General features: G+C 39.2%; 1 protein-coding gene across 3 annotated transcripts; it reads right to left on the bottom strand.

The window, feature by feature from the left end:
* Positions 1-320: 320 nt before the first annotated feature.
* On the bottom strand, positions 321-20208 carry LOC124274859 (8-oxo-dGDP phosphatase NUDT18-like). 3 transcript variants are annotated; one of them, XM_046710224.1, is made up of 8 exons: positions 20088-20208; positions 16984-17119; positions 13629-13789; positions 12083-12203; positions 8600-8696; positions 7726-7872; positions 6252-6357; positions 321-3422 (listed from the first exon to the last, which is right to left on the bottom strand). In XM_046710224.1, exons 2-8 carry the CDS (start codon positions 17069-17071, stop codon positions 3165-3167), a joined length of 978 nt encoding a protein of 325 aa, XP_046566180.1. In that variant the 5' UTR covers positions 17072-17119; positions 20088-20208; the 3' UTR covers positions 321-3164. The 3 variants fall into 3 exon arrangements, with proteins under 3 accessions (XP_046566180.1, XP_046566181.1, XP_046566183.1); XM_046710225.1 differs by having other exon boundaries at positions 16984-17121; positions 20094-20208; XM_046710227.1 differs by lacking the exon at positions 20088-20208 and adding an exon at positions 19792-20023.
* Between the last annotated feature and the right edge of the window lie 9 nt (positions 20209-20217).

The following is a 20217-nucleotide window of genomic DNA, read 5'->3' as shown; positions in this document are numbered from 1 at the left end:
ATCAAACCCGGGTCTTCGGCGTGACAAGCTAACGCTTTAACCACTAGGCTACCCCACCATCCATCTTCACATCCAAAAACACTTAATTTACTGTCAATGTTAATATGGTCATGTATCTTCCTTAGCACTGACTGTTGGACAACTCCAGTACTAGTGAAACATCCCTCATCCCTCATACCTCATACCTCTATATCAAACATCCATCATACCTCTATATGCGGTACATGCTGGACGGTGACATCCTCTGTTTCATTGACAACTGAACAACATGCACAGTAAACTCCACAAAACATAGTTGAACATATAACATATTGTCAAAATACAATGAATACAACATTTATGTTAAATATCAAACACAGTTTGAGGACCTTAAGATTGATATCTACGAAGAAAAGTATTTGTATGCATTCAAAACATCCAAGCTTCGCACCTCATTAAACATTTTTAAGAGAATACATCATTTGACCATGAAAATCATTTCTTCATATTTGCAAACCTCATGAAATCAAATGCTTATACAACATTTTGAACGTTTTGGCCCTTGTTCTGCCATACTATGCTTTACCTGATGATTGTGCAACAACAAGTCAGACCTTCCAACATGTGACATGTATGAAGGACATTTTGAATTTGAGTGTTCGAGAACTCCTAATCACTGAAGTCCCAAAATGGATTAAATATTGACAACAAAACAAATTCATATTTCCACTTATGAAAATTCACATCACTTACTATCAACAGCCACATTTCTCCCTAACTCAAGCACAATATCGTATTCCCTAATTATCAAAAGCGTCCCATACCAAAGAGCACCCCTTAACTATCTTCTGCATCCATTTGTGATTACCAGTAATGTTCATATGTAGGCTCTGAAATTGACATGACAGTCTGTATTTTGTTGTGTACTCTCTTTTATTTTTTACAGAAAAGACATCAGTATAAGACTACTTAATTGCATAGTAACTATATTATAGAAACATTTGAATTTTAATTATCTTGTGTGTGCTTTTCATCAGTTTCCCTATAGTCACTGCTATTAGTGCCTAGGAAGATTATGGTGATTACAGTAATCAGACAAACAAGGTGATGTGAATCAATCAGCAACTGATGAAGGACTGATAATTTCCATAAACAAGATCAGTACAGATATACTTTCAAAACCTTGAAGCATGTGAGAAACAAGCGTGTTTCTCCTCCAGCAGCAGTTGAAAACACAATTCACATTACAATCTTGTTATAGTTTCATAAGTTCATCTATTGGACTTCATCCTTATTCACACAATCACAGAATCAAACACCATCCTGATGTCTCTGATAAGCAGAATCCTAGGGAGATGTGGTACCCTCAATTTAGGGGGACATATTAATGGATTTTTTCTAAACATGTTAAATTAATCGCCATTTGTTTCTTCAATCAACATGCACTTTGGATCAAAACAAATGGAAAAATATTTCATTAACAGAGATAATACTCTCAGTATTTTTCATTTCCTTACACTTATCAAAGACCATATACTGAAGGATGAGTTTGGGAGCCAATTACAATTTGCGCAAAACAAGCATTACTTGTCAAATGGCTGTGCATAATCAGGGTATGAAACTCCCAAACATTTCAGCCAGACCTGCCAGTCCTCACCAAAACCAGAGACCATATAATAGACTATTATATGGTCTCTGCCAAAACTTAAACTTACCTGCCCACAAAAAATACTAATTTACTTATTTATTCAATTTTTACGAGTGAAATCATAATTATTTATTACGCTGAAACATGATGAATATCTTTATATACATGTCTAAATTTTAACCCGACTGTCGGTCAGGTGGATTTGAGATTCTGACAGTCCGTGTTGAAGATAACCCATCCCATGCGGTCAGGCAGGCGGGTATTTCGAACGTTAGCATAATCTGTAAGATTCGAAATTCATATATGAGATCATTTACAGAGTTTATTTAATCAACTATTTCATCCACCATAAGTTATGTTACTTTTCTTGATTCTATTAAGAATGGCAAACATTTATCACAAATATGTTCAAACTTTACTGAGCTTATATTCATGATAATTGTCAAAGAAAGAAAACTGCATTATCAAGGACTCTCCCTGTTGTTTTTCACTGTAGGTTAATAAATGACATCCTTGAAATCTGGAAAGTATCATTAATAATCATAATACTACCTACATTGTAGAGTTTTATCTGTGGTAATTATTGACATCCTAACTTTCATTTGATGGACAGTTGTGACATCAAAAGTTTCACTAATCATTAAACAACACAGATAATGGAGGCAGTAAGCGGGCAAACAGCACCAATTCTTTCAAATACTGTGTAACAATAAACACGATGAGGGAGTGATGATGAAGACCATCTCTGCAGCTTGCACTTCTTTCTTTTGAAATCATTTCATGTGGCACAGTAGGCCCATCCTGGATGATCCACAGTATTAGGATTATTGATAATCCAGCTATCTCCATGCTGTTATGAATACAAATACATTGTACCATACTTAGGACCAAGTGTCCTTCATTGTATTTCCATTGTATTATGAGAAATACTTTGGACCAAGTTACCATGATAGATTCATTTTTTGAGTCGACATGACAAAATATTACATCTGAACAAATTACATGGTTCTTTCAGATTAAAAGAAGGGGTGATATAAACTAAACATCGACTCATTATGTTTCCGGTCATCTTCAATACAACTTGAACCATCACAGACATCTTACACCAAATTTAAGAATCCTCCCCCAGTCTTCTGGTGAGAGACCTTGTTTTCATTATTGGGTTCTTGCTGTAATGAGGCAGCTATGTCAACCTTAATTCAGGAGGACTTTTCTGATTGGTGGTTGACTCCAATTTCATGAGTGTCAATAATGGAAGAAAAAGAGACCTTGACCTTGATGCCACTTCCAAAACATAGATATGGTCGCAAATGGGTATTACTCCAAACAGAATGGAGATAAATAATCTGGATAATCGAGGTTGGTATTGAACAGAAGATCAACCAACTATAAGTCTTGGATTACTTTCTCTATCAGTTCCTGCCTTGTACACATCATCAGATCCCACCCTCTCATTTCAACCTCTGATTCACACACAATCCAAACATCACATGTCCACTCCCCACAGACAGCACTTTAAAAACAACAAGCAGATTACTCAGTGCAAGTCAATGAAAGGAACAAGCTGGTCCTGCTGTATCCGAGTGAGGAGCTGTGTGTGTAGACTGTCATCAAGAAGACTCCTCCACTCGTAACTGGGGTTCTTTATCTGGGGCATCTGGTCACTCCCCATACCGTCATATGTATACACAATTGTGTAACACACACCGTCATCTTCACCTTTAGGCATCCCACAATGCTCCACAGACAACAAACCACACGCCTTTGGGACTTCCACTGCCTTGCCTAAGGCACTCTGAAATAGGAAATTTATCATAACATGTATTTGAAGTCATGAGCATTCTTGCTTATAAGGCAAGTCTGTGAGTGAGGAAGTATAGTTCTATGCTTCTTTAAGCATCATTCCAGCAATATCACAACACACGACAACAGATTGATTGAGGTTAGTTTTCCAGCAATATCATGACAGGGGACACCAGAAATGATCTTCACACATTTTACCCATGTGAGGAATCAAACCCTTTGGCTGATGAGTGAACGCTTTAACCACTAGGCTACCCCATCGCCTTATATGATAACAGAAATGCGTTTTGCACATTTCACCCATTTGGCGTATCAAACTCAGGCTTTCAGCATGATCGGCATACACTTGAACCACTAGGCTACTCCCTTCCTGAAAGCCAATCAGGAGCATAAGGCAGCGCTGATCATCTCCCTGGAGACTGATCTGATACTTTATCATAAACTCAAACATGAACACAGTTCATCCTAATTGCTCAGAAATTTAGAAAGCAAAGCATAATTTCCAGGGCCCGTTTTACAAAGTTGCAATAAAGCTAAGTTAGAGTGTGGGAGTTACAGTTATGTTGAATCAGACACTTTGTGGAATACGGCCTATATCCTCCTTCTACATTGGACCTGTGAGGATCCGGGTTAGAACTGGTCCTCAGTAACCGATGCTTGTCATAAGATGCGACAAACAGGATTGGGTGGTCAGACTCAATAACTTGGTTGAGACATGTCATCGTGTATCCCGATTACGCTGATTGATGCTCATGATGTTGGTCAGTGGATTGTCTGGTTCAGACTTGATTATTTACAGACCACTGCCATATAGCTGGAATATTGCTGAGTGGGGTGTGAAACAACAGTCAACCAATTAATCCTTCTACATTGGACAACACTGATGAATCAAAGTTTCCCCAACAAGGTTAACTGAGCCATGGTGCAAGACAATGTGAAACAATTCATCTGACTGCTTACCTTTACAACCCTCTTACAACATGCAGACACCATTCATCTGACAGCTTACCTTCACAACCCCCTTACAACATGCAGACACCATTCATCTGACAGCTTACCTTCACAACCCTCTACAACATGCAGACACCATTCATCTGACTGCTTACCTTCACAACCCCCTTACAACATGCAGACACCATTCATCTGACAGCTTACCTTCACAACCCCCTTACAACATGCAGACACCATTCATCTGACTGCTTACCTTCACAACCCTTACAACATGCAGACACCATTCATCTGACTGCTTACCTTCACAACCCTCTTACAACATGCACCTTCACAACCCTCTTACAACATGCACTTTACCATTCATCTGACAGCTTACCTTCACAACCCCTTACAACATGCAGACACCATTCATCAGACAGCTTACCTTCACAACCCTCTTACAACATGCAGACACCATTCATCTGACTGCTTACCTTCACAACCTCTTACAACATGCAGACACCATTCATCTGACTGCTTACCTTCACAACCCCCTTACAACATGCAGACACCATTCATCTGACTGCTTACCTTCACAACCCTCTTACAACATGCAGACACCATTCATCTGACTGCTTACCTTCACAACCCCCTTACAACATGCAGACACCATTCACCTGACTGCTTACCTTCACAACCCTCTTACAACATGCAGACACCATTCATCTGACAGCTTACCTTCACAACCCCTTACAACATGCAGACACCATTCATCTGACAGCTTACCTTCACAACTCTCTTACAACATGCAGACACCTTTCACCTGACTGCTTACCTTCACAACCCCCTTACAACATGCAGACACCATTCATCTGACTGCTTACCTTCACAACCCCTTACAACATGCAGACACCATTCATCTGACAGCTTACCTTCACAACCTCTTACAACATGCAGACACCATTCATCTGACAGCTTACCTTCACAACTCTCTTACAACATGCAGACACCATTCATCTGACAGTCTTACCTTCACAACCCTCTTACAACATGCAGACACCATTCATCTGACTGCTTACCTTCACAACCCCTTACAACATGCAGACACCATTCATCTGACACCTTCACATGCAGACACCATTCATCTGACTGCTTACCTTCACTTCACAACCTCTTACAACATGCAGACACCATTCATCTGACTGCTTACCTTCACAACCCTCTTACAACATGCAGACACCATTCATCTGACTGCTTACCTTCACAACCCTCTTACAACATGCAGACACCATTCATCTGACTGCTTACCTTCACAACCCTCTTACAACATGCAGACACCATTCATCTGACAGCTTACCTTCACAACCCCTTACAACATGCAGACACCATTCATCTGACTGCTTACCTTCACAACCTCTTACAACATGCAGACACCATTCATCTGACAGCTTACCTTCACAACCCTTACAACATGCAGACACCATTCATCTGACAGCTTACCTTCACAACCCTCTTACAACATGCAGACACCATTCATCTGACTGCTTACTTTCACAACCCTCTTACAACATGCAGACACCATTCATCTGACAGCTTACCTTCACAACCCTCTTACAACATGCAGACACCATTCATCTGACGGCTTACCTTCACAACCCCCTTACAACATGCAGACACCATTCATCTGACTGCTTACCTTCACAACCCTCTTACAACATGCAGACACCATTCATCTGACAGCTTACCTTCACAACCCCTTACAACATGCAGACACCATTCATCTGACTGCTTACCTTCACAACTCTCTTACAACATGCAGACACCATTCACCTGACTGCTTACCTTCACAACCCCCTTACAACATGCAGACACCATTCATCTGACTGCTTACCTTCACAACCCTCTTACAACATGCAGACACTGCTCTGTCACGGGGGGCAATCATCCCACTTGGGAAGTGAGCACCATTCTTTGTGTTGATCAAAAGTTGTTCCTTTCTGAAAACAAAACCAACAACCCTTACTAGGCATATATATAAGAAACCATCACTGATTCCATGCAGGTTCTAATGCAGGCGCTCGTACCCATAATCAACAGGTCCTAATACAGGTGCCCACACCCCTAGTGTACAGGTCCTAATACAGGTGCCCACACCCCTAGTGTACAGGTCCTAATACAGGTGCCCACACCCCTAGTGTACAGATCCTAATACAGGTGCCCACACCCTAGTGTACAGATCCTAATACAGGTGCCCACACCCTAGTGTACAGGTCCTAATACAGGTGCCCACACCCCTAGTGTACAGGTCCTAATACAGGTGCCCACACCCCTAGTGTACAGATCCTAATACAGGTGCCCACACCCCTAGTGTACAGAGGTCCTAATATAGGGTGCCCACACCCTAGTCTACAGATCCTACTACAGGTGCCCACACCCTAGTGTACATGTCCTAATAAAGGTGCCCACACCCTAGTGTACAGATCCTAATACAGGTGCCCACACCCCTAGTGTACAGATCCTAATACAGGTGCCCACACCCCTAGTGTACAGGTCCTAATACAGGTGCCCACACCCCTAGTGTACAGGTCCTAATACAGGTGCCCACACCCCTAGTGTACAGGTCCTAATACAGGTGCCCACACCCCTAGTGTACAGGTCCTAATACAGGTGCCCACACCCCTAGTGTACAGATCCTAATACAGGTGCCCACACCCCTAGTGTACAGGTCCTAATACAGGTGCCCACACCCCTAGTGTACAGATCCTAATACAGGTGCCCACACCCACACCCTAGTGTGTACAGGTCCTAATACAGGTGCCCACACCCCTAGTCCTAATGCAGGTCCCAATACAGGTGCCCACACCCCTAGTGTACAGGTCCTAATACAGGTGCCCACACCCCTAGTGTACAGGTCCTAATACAGGTGCCCACACCCCTAGTGTACAGATCCTAATACAGGTGCCCACACCCCTAGTGTACAGGTCCTAATACAGGTGCCCACACCCCTAGTGTACAGATCCTAATACAGGTGCCCACACCCCTAGTGTACAGATCCTAATACAGGTGCCCACACCCCTAGTGTACAGATCCTAATACAGGTGCCCACACCCCTAGTGTACAGATCCTAATACAGGTGCCCACACCCTAGTGTACAGATCCTAATACAGGTGCCCACACCCCTAGTGTACAGGTCCTAATACAGGTGCCCACACCCTAGTGAACAGATCCTCAATACAGGTGCCCACACCCCTAGTGTGCAGGTCCTAATACAGGTGGTCACATCCCAGTTGAGTGATGCTCCTTAGACCACTGTCAGGCATCTGTAGAGGTTACATATTTCTAAAAATTAAATTAGCTGACAGTACCGGCCATTCAGTTTGAAGACAATAACAAGTCTGAGGATCATGATGGCGTGGTCATGTATAGCAGGAAGGGTGGCTGGATGACGAGCTCCTTCACTTGCTGCACAGTAGTTCTGGGTACATTTGATCAGCTTTAGAATGTCAAAGGACCTGAAATTCCATGAATATTCATTAGATTCATTCACTAAGGGACCGTTCATAATTTATGGCTAGGGGGTGATGATCATTTTAAGGGGGTCACCTATTTTGTTCTGGGGAGCTAGAGGGGGTCAGCAGTTTTGTACACACGTACTACGGGGGTCAGCAATTTTGTACATAAAATATGTTTAAAATTATGCTTAGAAATTATGGGAAGGGGAGGGGGGGTCCATTGACTTTTGTACATGACATGCAAAGGGGGTCACTTATTTTGTACATAAAGGGGGGGTCATTCACATTGCTTCTCCATAAAAATCATCACCACCACCCTTAGCAATAAATTATGAATGGTCCCTAAACAGTGACTTTTCCTTTCTCAACACACAGTTGTCATTGGATCATAAATGTTAATTAACTAAATAATCAGTTATATGCATTCAAGGCGTATATGAAGTGTTCAATCTCTTATATGCTTCTGAAAAAAAACCATAAAACAAACACTATTCACCCATGCAAGTTTTCATCAGCTTGCATTCTAATTACTTGAGTGATGAAAACCTAAGTTCTATGATGATCACTTGCTTGATAACGGTGTTAGTACCTACACCGAAATGTCGCACTCATTGCAATAAAGAAGTTGACTATCCATAGGACTTAGTTTTCCTTCATCTTCACAACTTCTAAAATGCCTCTCAAAGAAGTGTGATATATTCGTCTGTGTTCCACCACCTTGTCTTACCTCAACGGCGTCTCCGAGCTCTTGATGGTGTCCATGCTCATCCAGCAACCTTGTAAGGATTCAGAATCCTTCTCCTTGGTTGACTTCAGCTTGCCACCTGGATGAGCAGAACAGCAGAACATTAACAGCAGAGAAGCAGGTCATTAACAGATTAACACCTCATCGCCTGGTTAACAGAACAGTAGCTCAGCAGATCAACAGAAAAGCATCTCATCAACAGAACAGAGGCTCATCAACAGAAAGGCAGCTAATTGACAGAACAGCATTTCTCAACAGAAAGGCAGCTAATTGACAGAACAGCATTTCTCAACAGAAAGGCAGCTAATTGACAGAACAGCATTTCTCAACAGAAAGGCAGCTAACTGACAGAACAGCATTTCCCAACAGAAAGGCAGCTAATTGACAGAACAGCATTTCTCAACAGAAAGGGCAGCTAATTGACAGAACAGCATTTCTCAACAGAAAGGGCAGCTAATTGACAGAACAGCATTTCTCAACAGAAAGGGCAGCTAATTGACAGAACAGCATTTCTCAACAGAAAGGCAGCCGAACACCAGCATGTCAAAAGAACAACATTATAACAGCTTATTAACAGAACAGGAGTCATGAATAGAACAGAAGGTAATTACCTGAAATGCTGATCAGCAAAATAGCATCTCATTAACAGAAAAGCAGCTAATCAACAGACCAGCATTTCTCAAAATATGCAAAAAGAGAATAACAAGAAGACAAAGTCATCAATATCCCCCGCAATGGCAAAATAATCTCTTCATGATTATGTCTACGAGTTATGATTATGTCAAATATTTAGGTGTGTACATAGAAAAGTGGAAGGAGAGTATTGAAAGGTTTTTAAAGTTCTGCTCCAGAAAGGAGCACGATCACCAGTTTCAGTCTATGTCAAACTTGTTGCCATGGAAATGCCAAAAATATTTATTCAGAAATCCAAAACTACCAAAAGGCACCAGTACACCACCAGATCTATGTACCGGTATGTGCCAAGTTTGGTGAAGAAACATTGAAGGGTTTTAGAGTTCTGCTCCGGAAAAGTGCACAACCACTAATTTCTGTTTTAGTCAAACTTGTTGCAATGGAAATGCCAAAGATATTTTATTCAGAATTCCAAAACTACCAAAAAGGAACCAGTAAACCACCAGACCAATCCATGTGTCAAGTTTGGTGAAAAAATAGTGAACGGTTTTAGAGTTCAGCTCCGGAAACGAGCACCACCACCAATTTCAGGCTAAGTCAAACTTGTTGCCATGGAAACGCCAAAAATATTTTATTCAGAATTCCAAAACTACCAAAAGGCACCAGTACACCACCAGACCAATCTATGTGCCAAGTTTGGTGAAGAAATAGTGAACGGTTTTAGAGTTGTGCTCTGGACGCAAGCACGCGCACACGCGGACGGAGTCCATTTTAATACCCCCCGCAAAACCGCTTTGTGGGGGATAATTAATGAATCTACAGTAATTCAATTTCATTACTCTCAGCACGGAAGGAAGCCAATTTGTTTCCTTGGTACAAGGTTCGAACTGTATTTTAGTTAGCTTAATGCGGGATGAAAATATGAAGTATTTACCTAGAAATCTAATTAGGGTAATCAGGATTTGAAACCATGATCATAGGTGTCTGGTGTGTGCAAGGGATGTATAGCGACACACCCAGACACACATGTAGAAGATCATGGTGCGATTTGAACCCAAGATCATGATCTCTGATGTGCTCAAGGGATACAACTCTGTACAGCAACGAACCCAGACACACAGGTGTAGGATCGTAGCTGGATTTGAAACCTTGATCATAGGTGCCTGGTGGGCTCAAGGGATGTAACTCTGTACAGCAAAAACCTGACAGATGGAGAGAGTGAGTTTAGTTTACCAATATTCCAGCCATATCACGGCAGAAATGGGCTTCACATATTGTACCCATGTGGGGAATCGAAAGCAGGTCTTCGGCATGACAAGTGAACGCTTTAACCACTACGCTACCCTACTGTCCCTCAGCCACATGGATGTAGGATCACAGAAGGATTCGAACCCATGATCTCTGTTGTGCCCAAGGGATGCAACTCTGTATAGCAACTAACCCAGGCACACAGGAGTATGATCGTCATGATGTTGACTGGGATTTGAACCCATGATCTCCAGATCACAGTAGTAACATATTTGAAATATACATAACCTTATATGTATGGTCAGGCTGCCTGTTCTAAGTTCAGTGTGAACTTAAGTCATGAGTTCAAATGGCCCGTATTGTCTTTCCAATGAACAAAATGATCATTAAGAAAAGCAAGTTCTATGGATGTCAACTTCTTTATTGTGAGTAACACGTTTCTGAGTATATGCTTGCTCCTTCATCAGGAAACGTTGTGTTATTCACAATAATGAAGTTGACATCCATAGAACATGCTTTTCTTACGCATTCCACCACTGATATAATTATAATTGTTTGAATATACAGGGGTAATAGTCAAGTACCAGACCCAAAGAGATGAGTGCATATTGTGTATGATGTAGAAAGTATACAAATTAAAAGATAGGATAATGCTCAGTCTCTGACTATGCATAAATTTGAAATAAACAAATAATTCCTTATAAATTGAAAAGGAGCCCCAGTGAGATGAGGGAATTCAGAGGAAATCACGACTTTCTTCATATTTAGGACTTCAGCATTGCAGAAAGGGCTGAGTGGGTGGGAAAATTATACGGTTCAGGGACTGTGAGACAGACAAAGCACAAGATGACCACACTGGTGAGTGAGTTTAGTTTTATGTCGACTGAGCAATATTCCAGCTATATGGTGGCAGTCTATAAATAATCCAGTCTGGACCAGACAATCCAGTGATTACGCAATTGGGAACCGATGACATGTGTCAGCCAAGTTAGAGCCTGACCACCCGATCCCGCCAGTTGATTCTTACGACCACACTAGTGACTACTTCAACCTACAACTCCGGTTCCTGGTAATATTTTCAAGAAATTATCATCTGATCATTCAGAAACCTTTCATTTCATTGAGATCTTTCGTGATTCTGGCCTCTTTTAATGAGTCTGTAAGTTTTCATTATTTTTTCCAGTTCTACAGACAAGGTTAAGACATGTTGTTTTCGCATCATACATCTACCACTATCACAGATATTGCACAATAGTGTCCTTCAAACAGAATTCGACAATCCAGGCATTGTCTTCAAATATTACCCATTTCCCAAACTTCTGCATTCTAGGCATTATTTTTAAATATTACCAGGTACAAAAAAAATATTTTAATTCAGAAGTAAAGATTCAATTAAGAAACTCGAGCTCCTTAAGACTGAGAAGAAGTTCAATTCAATCTTTCAAGTTCTTGCAGAAGATATTAAAAAATGTGAAACATTTAAAACGACAGTGATAGAAGACTATCCACAACTCAAGTTCACATGGTATTTTGACCAGGTGAGCTAAAACAGCCCTGACATTGCCCTGCACACTGTGTATTGACCTGTGACTCTGCCCGTGAAGGTGAACCTATGCCAGACACCGGAGCCACACTCCACACTGACCAGTGTTGTCGGCTCACACTCGAGGCCAGTCTCCTCTTTGACCTCACGCTTCATGCCATCCTGTGTAATACAGAGATGATGCATAGTACCAGCAGGCCACAACATGGGGTACACACAAACAACATAGACTAACATATAGTCTCTCAAATGAATGTGTTTTACATAGACTAACATATAGTCTCTGAAATGAATAAGTGTTACATAGACTAACATATAGTCTCTGAAATGAATATGTTTTACATAGAGTAACATATAGTCTCTGAAATGAATAAGTGTTACATAGACTATCATATATTCTCTGAAATGAATAAGTTTTACATAGACTATCATATATTCTCTGAAATGAATAAGTTTTACATAGACTATCATATATTCTCTGAAATGAATAAGTTTTACATAGACTATCATATATTCTCTGAAATAAATATGTTTTACATAGACTATCATATATTCTCTGAAATGTGTATTTTTGCTGTAAAACTTTTCAGAGACTATATGTTAATCTATGTAAAACTTATTCATTTCAGATAATATATGATAGTCTATGTAAAACTTATTTATTTCAGAGAATATATGATAGTCTATGTAAAACGTATTGTTTCTAAATTATTTTGACAAAATATCATAAATACGAGCCCAGAGAAATTCTTCCATGTATTACCAAAATTATGGCCGTATTGTTGACTTGAATGGTCTGTATAGGATATATTTGTTTCAGGGTCAATATGACAGACTAAAGACAACATATAACATGAAAACTAAATTTCTTGAATCCAAACAGAGATGCATGGGTAATGTGGAATGAGTTATTCTATTGTTCTTATACCAGCTGGTTCAATCTTAAATTTATAAAACCATCTGCCAGCACAAGGCAACATAATGCTATATTAGCATTAGAGTAACTGATTTTTGTGTTTCTCATTGCCTAGTTTATTTCTGATTTTCTTCCTCAAATGTTCACTTTCTGACACTGTTTATGGATACTGAAAGATAGTTTCTCTCGGTAAATGTACCTCATCAGTAAACATGGTGTATGAACTGTCACAAATTCCAGATATTTTGTTTTCATATATTCTGTTTGAGAACAAAAGTTTATATTTTTGTTTGATGGTTGGTTGCTTAACTTCCCACTCTGTAATACTCCAGCTATATCATGGTCTGAAAGTAATTGAGTCTGGATGAAACGATCCGGTGACTGAACCAATGGCCTAGATCTAGGCAATGAAGATCAGGGTTGGAATTGATCTTCAGTAAACCATGCTTGTCGTAAAAGGCGACTAACAGGATCGGGTGTTCGACTCGATGACTTGGTTGACACATGTCATCACATCCCAATTGTGTAGATCAATGCTCATGCTGTTAATCACTGGATTGTCTGGTCCAGACTCCATTATTTACAAACCGCCACTATATAGCTGGAATATTGCTGAGTGTGGTGTTGAACAACAAACCAAGCAATCTGATGACAGATGTAAGTAGTCTTACAACTAGGTTCTCTCCTGGCTCCAGTCTCCCAGCTGGAAGGTACCAGTCTCCGTAACATGACCGCTTTGCTTCCTGCATCATCAGCACCTCATCCTTGTCATTGATGAGAACCCCACACACAATGTAGCCAACTGACAGCTTCGTCAGCGGCACAAACGATTCTGAAAAACACAATAAATGTATACATTCTCTCAGTGGGCCATTAGTAAGGTGTACAGGATTTTACTGGCTGAAAGGCTTGTACAGAATGCAGGAAACAGAAAGTTCAGTCAGCCAAACAGTAATAACAGGGTGTGATTTCGCTTGTATTCAGTACCTGTACTGGGTGCAACCTGGCTTATAGGTTGGCAGCACCATCAAAATTTTGGCAGCACCATAAAATAATGTTACTGGTTCTAAAAGGTAACATAAACACTTGTTTAGCAATTTTCATAACAAGTACTCGGTCTCAGATACATTCAACAGAATCTGACCTCAAGATGATAAATGATGAATGATTCTGTTTCAATTTTGCATTTCCTTTATTTGTAAATCTCAATTATATGATTACTTCTACATAACTTATTTATGAGTAAGGGGCGGTGGGGTAGCCTAGTGGTTAAAGCGTTGGCTCGTCACGCCAAAGATCCGGGTTCGAATCCCCACATGGGTACAATGTGTGAAGCCCATTTCACGTGTCCCCAGCCGTGATGTTGCTGGAATATTGCTAAAAGGGGAGTAAAACCAACTTCAGTCAGTCAGTCAGTCAGTATTTATGAGTACACAAATGTTTCTGCTTTTAACAAGTCACATGGAAAGAAACATGTTACTTACGGTCACGTTTTTCCCAATTAAAACACACAATGACAGCTATAAGATGTTGGAGGATTTATTGTTACCTGCACCAGGTGCAACCTGTTACTGAAGGTAACCTGCACCAGCCATTTTAACATGCACCAGTGCGGGTTGTAAATAGCGAAATCGCACCCTGAATAACAACGTTGTGCAATGAACCTGCGAGACAATTATCATCATGATACAATGGTGGCAATACAACACGTATCCCAATACTTTACAATTTCTAAAAACAGAACAGATATAATAGAGAAAAAGACTGAAACTTATTTGTTATACAGCAGAACTTGTGTTACATTCACACACAATTAAAATGCTGTTCATCTTACAAAGTTTCAGCATTTGATGCGTAAGAAAGTACAGTCAAACATATTCAGTATACCTTGATCTAATATATATATATAAATTTGAAACTGAAGTTTCCCTTAGGGAAGTTGTGTTTCTGCACCAATGCTTTCACAAATAATCCAATGTAATTTATATCAGAATTCTGAATCACTGATAAAAACTCTTAAGTATGCATTCTAAATTTTATCTTCTCTTTGTTCTTTCTTCACAAAGACATCATTCATAGTTGTTAATAAATGGTGTTATTTGTCAAACAACTAAAAGATATTTCAATTACTTGAAGACAAGTATTCTACAGTTCACAGAGTTTGAAAAATGTTCACACTCATTCACTTATACACAAACTCCTTTGTTCATGTAACAAAGATAGCAGACACAAACAAATTCCTACAAGGTTCAATTTGTTTTTAAAATTCAGAAGAATTTCAAAGAGACTCCCTTCCTATTCCTAATGCAATACTCATTACAACTTTAAGTAGTATTTAAGTAGTATTGGGATATATATCGTCTCTTGTGGCGATACATTGATGTAACATGGACCCTCACGATATAAACATCCTTATATATTACCTAAATGTGTTTTCTATCGATGCACTCATATCGCGTAGCTGACGATGCAAACATCGATCCTATCGATGAATCGTTACACCACTAATGTAAACATTATTAACTGCCATGACACCGAAGTTCCCAGAGACTCTTACCTCCGTTTTCAAGCTTCAGATGAATAACATGGGAGGCTTAATCGCTTGATGCCGGGTATCGTTATGACCTGTGACAAAATGCTTCATGCATATATTTTCGCATTAAACATCGTGTCCGAGCGTGAAGATTGAGGCGACGAGAGCCGAGATGTCACTTGTCAGTGATTTGACTTGCATTACATGATCGCACAAAAAGATGGAAAAAGTAATTTTATATGTACGTTTGACAACTTTTATGAATGCAGTTGTTGATTTTATTCATTAGTTTATTCTATTTATTTAATCATTTCCTCGAAACATCATTACTTTTCTCTTTGACAATGTTATTGTGGACCCGCCCCCGAAGCATGTGTCCGAGAATCGTTGTTTTCAATTACATTGCGAAAAATAGTTTATAATTTTAATTCTGCCGATAATATATGATCAATTGAAATTTAATAAGTGTTTCCAGACATTGTGAAATGTGATGGATTTAATATATGAATCATAAGTCAGGTAAGTTCCTAAAATTATGTCTCATTTTGACGTGATTACTGCCTGGCCGCTTAAGCGGCCTCCGGTGTCTGGGGACTCATCACGTTGTGGCCGCTTAAGCGCCCGCGGTGTTGAAAGGGTTAAACTTCCAACTTTCATGCAAAATTGAATGAGAAATCATATTTGGTCTCGCACGCCCGTTTCAACCTATGAGTATGATAGACTTCAGTTCTTCTGTTCTAACCTTCACCACAAAGCAACCTGAGCAGAATACAAGTCTAATCTCACTGATGAGTGAGCGAATGAGAGGGAGTGGTTTAAAGCCCCTTTGACCAGTATTCCAGTTCTATCACGGCGCGACAGCTGAACGTCTAAGACGTTTACCACTTTGGTGAAAGCAACAAGCACATGTACAGTCTGTTTGCAGTGAAAACATACTGATGAATTTCACTTTAAACAAAAAAGTAAATCGAATAAAGTGAAATTAAGATTGCGAATCCTCATTATTTTACCTTGGCAATTGAACATTTAAATCTCAGAATTTTTTTCAACTTAGGATAAATGTTGGTTAACAAAAGATCATAGTTTCAATCGGTTTGTTTTACCAGGGGGTATGCACATTAAATGAAACACCGAGAACATGTAGGTTTGGTCTAAGTTAACGCTCATCACGCACCACACGTGCATTTGTTTCACCATTCCAACTACTGCACTTACCCCCTTGTAATACAAACCAATAATAGCGATTTGAAACTATGATTGTTTGTTAAACAACTTTTATTCTAAAATTGAAATAAAATTATTAGATTTAAATGTTCAATTGGCAATTGATTTACTCTTTTGTTTAAAGTGAAATTCATCTGTACGTTTTCACTGCAAACAGACTAAAAATTAGCTGACAACCAATGAAAATTTATCAGGGTGAACTTGTTTCAAATGATCACAGGTTTCTTGGGAGACACGAAACTGAAGAGACCTTCCCCTGTGCACCGTACCTGCATCAAGTACTCTGACATCAATGTGCGACATTGGGACTGACTCTCCTCTCAGAAGTCTTCTCAAGTTCTCCTCCAGATCGTCCATCTCTTACCTGTCAGTTTGTGGTGAGTGGGCAGTCTTTATGCCAGTGAACTGAAAAATGAACCAATACTGTTTCACAGGGATTGGACAGGATTTGGGGGAATTTAAAATTGCCTTCAGTATTTCTTTGGGCTTATAAAAATACAATTGGTGTTTATTGGGGTTTTAATGTTTACACAAAGACACCATGAAATCAGTTCATAAATACCACGAATATGTATGGTTCAGTGGTTGTTGACTCCATAAATGTGCAAACACAGAGAGACAGACTACTTTTAATTTTAAAAATTGAGGCAAATAAATATAACCATAGATCTATTGTTTACATATTGACACAGTAAAAGGGCCACTGATGCAGAGCAATTTCCCTGGACTGGTTGTTGCTTTTGTTATTGTTTTTCTCCCGTGAGTACCCGGATGATATCCCAGAATTCATGAATGGTTCGTTACCTCTGCTGCGCCACCACCATGCTCAATTGATAGAAAACATATAGACTGATAAACAAAGATGAAATCTTTTTTACTCGATAATCTTGATGTTGTAAAATTATGTAGACTGTGATGAATAATTTGGTTTCTTATAAAAATATTCACTTTGATAAAAATGCTGATTTTGATGTAAAATTTTGATTTCATAGTAATGTTGACTTTATAAAAATGTTAACGTAAATGGATGTAGAATTTGATTTAAGAAATAGTTTGACCTTGAATTTGGTGAGAAGCCTGATATAATAGCATTGTTTGAAAGTAAGAGTAACTAAGTACATGGGGAGTCTTGGGGAGAGTAGTAAGTTTGGTTTCACTACTAGTCAATCTTAATGTTGTATTAAATGGCATTATTTTGATAACAAATGAAACATTTTAAGTTTAACCATCTGCCAGTGGTAAAAAATGTTAGGACTGAAATAGCGAAGTCAATGTACATCTTTATATTTTGTCTTATAATCCTAATTAGTTTATTATCATATTTGTATGCATAGTATCTACAGCACAACTTATAAAATGCACACAATCTGCTTATACCTAGTGAATTTATAACATGACTGTAATATCTAGACGTATATAATATTTCACACACACGCCCTAAGTGCGATCTAGTGTATGTTGTCTGTCTCATTACCTTTCACGGAAAAAAAATGCTTCTGTTGAATGCCATAACAAATAGATTAAAACAAAATGCAAATATTAAAATTAAAACAGACTAAAGTTACAGCAACAATATCAGGCTATTACCTTGTTAGGGGAATGTATCCATCAATATCCACATAAAGTAATGAGATGCCATTCATCTGCAGCTGACAAAGAATCCTGTTCCATGTCATGTGTCTTTTAACAGTCTAATATGCGAAAAAGTGATCTATCGTTTCAGGTTTTTCACATTGGTGTATCCCATTGGTCACCCAAGATAGCACACCTGGCAAGTAATTGCATGATGTCCTCCATTAGTTAGCCAATAATGAGCTACCAATCAAGGTTTTGGCGGTTAATCCTTTGAAGGAAGGACATTGTTTTTACAAAGAAACTTTACGACAAGGGTGTATTCAGTATAGATTAGTGAATCTACACATAAACACTACCTTTTGACAAATCCGCTGTGCAGGATAAGAGCAATTAATCAATCAGCATGTTATCTGTTAATCCTTTGATCAATGTTTGTTTTGAAACTCAGCTGATAATTCCTCTTGCTGCACTTCCATGAGCATATTACATAAGATGTAATACATTTGCCACATCAGACCTAAATTTATAATGATGAGTATTTACTTCAGACACAAGAAATGGGAACCTTTGTTGGGTAATCTGAGTGGTGTTATCACTAATTATACCTGTTATAAATTCATTAACTGACCATCAAGTGAATGATGACAAATAACATGTGTAGATTTACCACCAAACAAAGGTTACAGCAAGAGAGTAGTAATCGCTGTATTGCATGCAAGTTTGATTGTCTGAAAAAATACTTATGGGCCGACACTGTTTTGACGATACGAATGGATCAAACTTCATTGGTACATAAGAAATATATATAACATTTGCTGTGTACTTATTTAGAAACTGTATATACCTATGTACCTAAGTACAATTTCAGATTTTTTTTAGCAATGGCAAAGTGGGGATGTTTAGTTTATGGATTCAAATATATCAAATGTGTGTTTTGGATATCATAGCATACGTAATAGACATCATATTTTTACATGATTAAATATCGAGGTAAAAAACACAGAAATAGGATCAAATTGGATCAGTCACTATATACCATCCAAACATTTGTAAATCTGAAAATGCCTACACTGCTGGGATACTTTATTACAATCAAACAAGAACTACCGGGGATATTTTCAAATAACGGCATCTGATGGGCATCCACCCTTCCTAATGTCCCACTGATTAGGTTGAAGAAATTCTGCCAAGGTGGACAGTAGCCAAGTCCCCGTGTCTGTCACGGTCGAGGGAGCAGAGGCTGACCAGTTTGCAGCTAGGTTTCGTAATTAGACTGTTGGCTGGAAACATTAATCGCTCTGCATCAGTGGCCCTTTAAGTTTAAAAGAATCAGTTCAATACTCAAAGATTGTGCCAATCCTCAAGGAAGAAATAAAGTAAAATACAAAAGAACAACCACGAAAATGAACAATACATGCAAACTACTTCCCAAATCCAGAGAACTAATAGCAATACTGTAGAATTTCGCACACTCGTTTGCCTGCACAATATCCTTCATTTACCACCACAAGAAGTGCTGAATCTATCGTAATGAACTTCCTCTTGTTTATCTTTTTATAAAGCCATATGTTTCCGCAGCAAACGTTAACAGATGACAAATTCTATCCACGCACGTTGCCTTGTGTCGACCCTAACAATCAATGACAATAATGACATCAAGTTCCATTTCATGTTATGAATCACCCGTGCAGTCAAGCGCATTACTCAGAGTAGTACTCCATGTTCTGACAAGCCTAAAACATTGATTTCCAATCACAATTGGTTTTGTCAATTCAGTCGTCAATACCAGATAACTGACTCGACTTTTATGCAGCTGTCCCACGAGGTATATTTTGTAATCTTCTACGTTGATTTCGCAGACATGCCATGTATCGGACGGTGGCAGCTGTAAACAATTTATGTTAGTTAGAGTTACCTGCCCCTGATTT

The sequence above is a fragment of the Haliotis rubra genome, unplaced genomic scaffold (genome assembly GCF_003918875.1).
Source record: "Haliotis rubra isolate DU_JTF1 unplaced genomic scaffold, ASM391887v1 Scf195, whole genome shotgun sequence".
Classification (NCBI taxonomy): Eukaryota; Metazoa; Mollusca; class Gastropoda; order Lepetellida; family Haliotidae; genus Haliotis; species Haliotis rubra.
The sequence above is the reverse complement of the archived record's forward strand: the minus strand, read 5'-3'. Positions and strand labels throughout refer to the sequence as shown.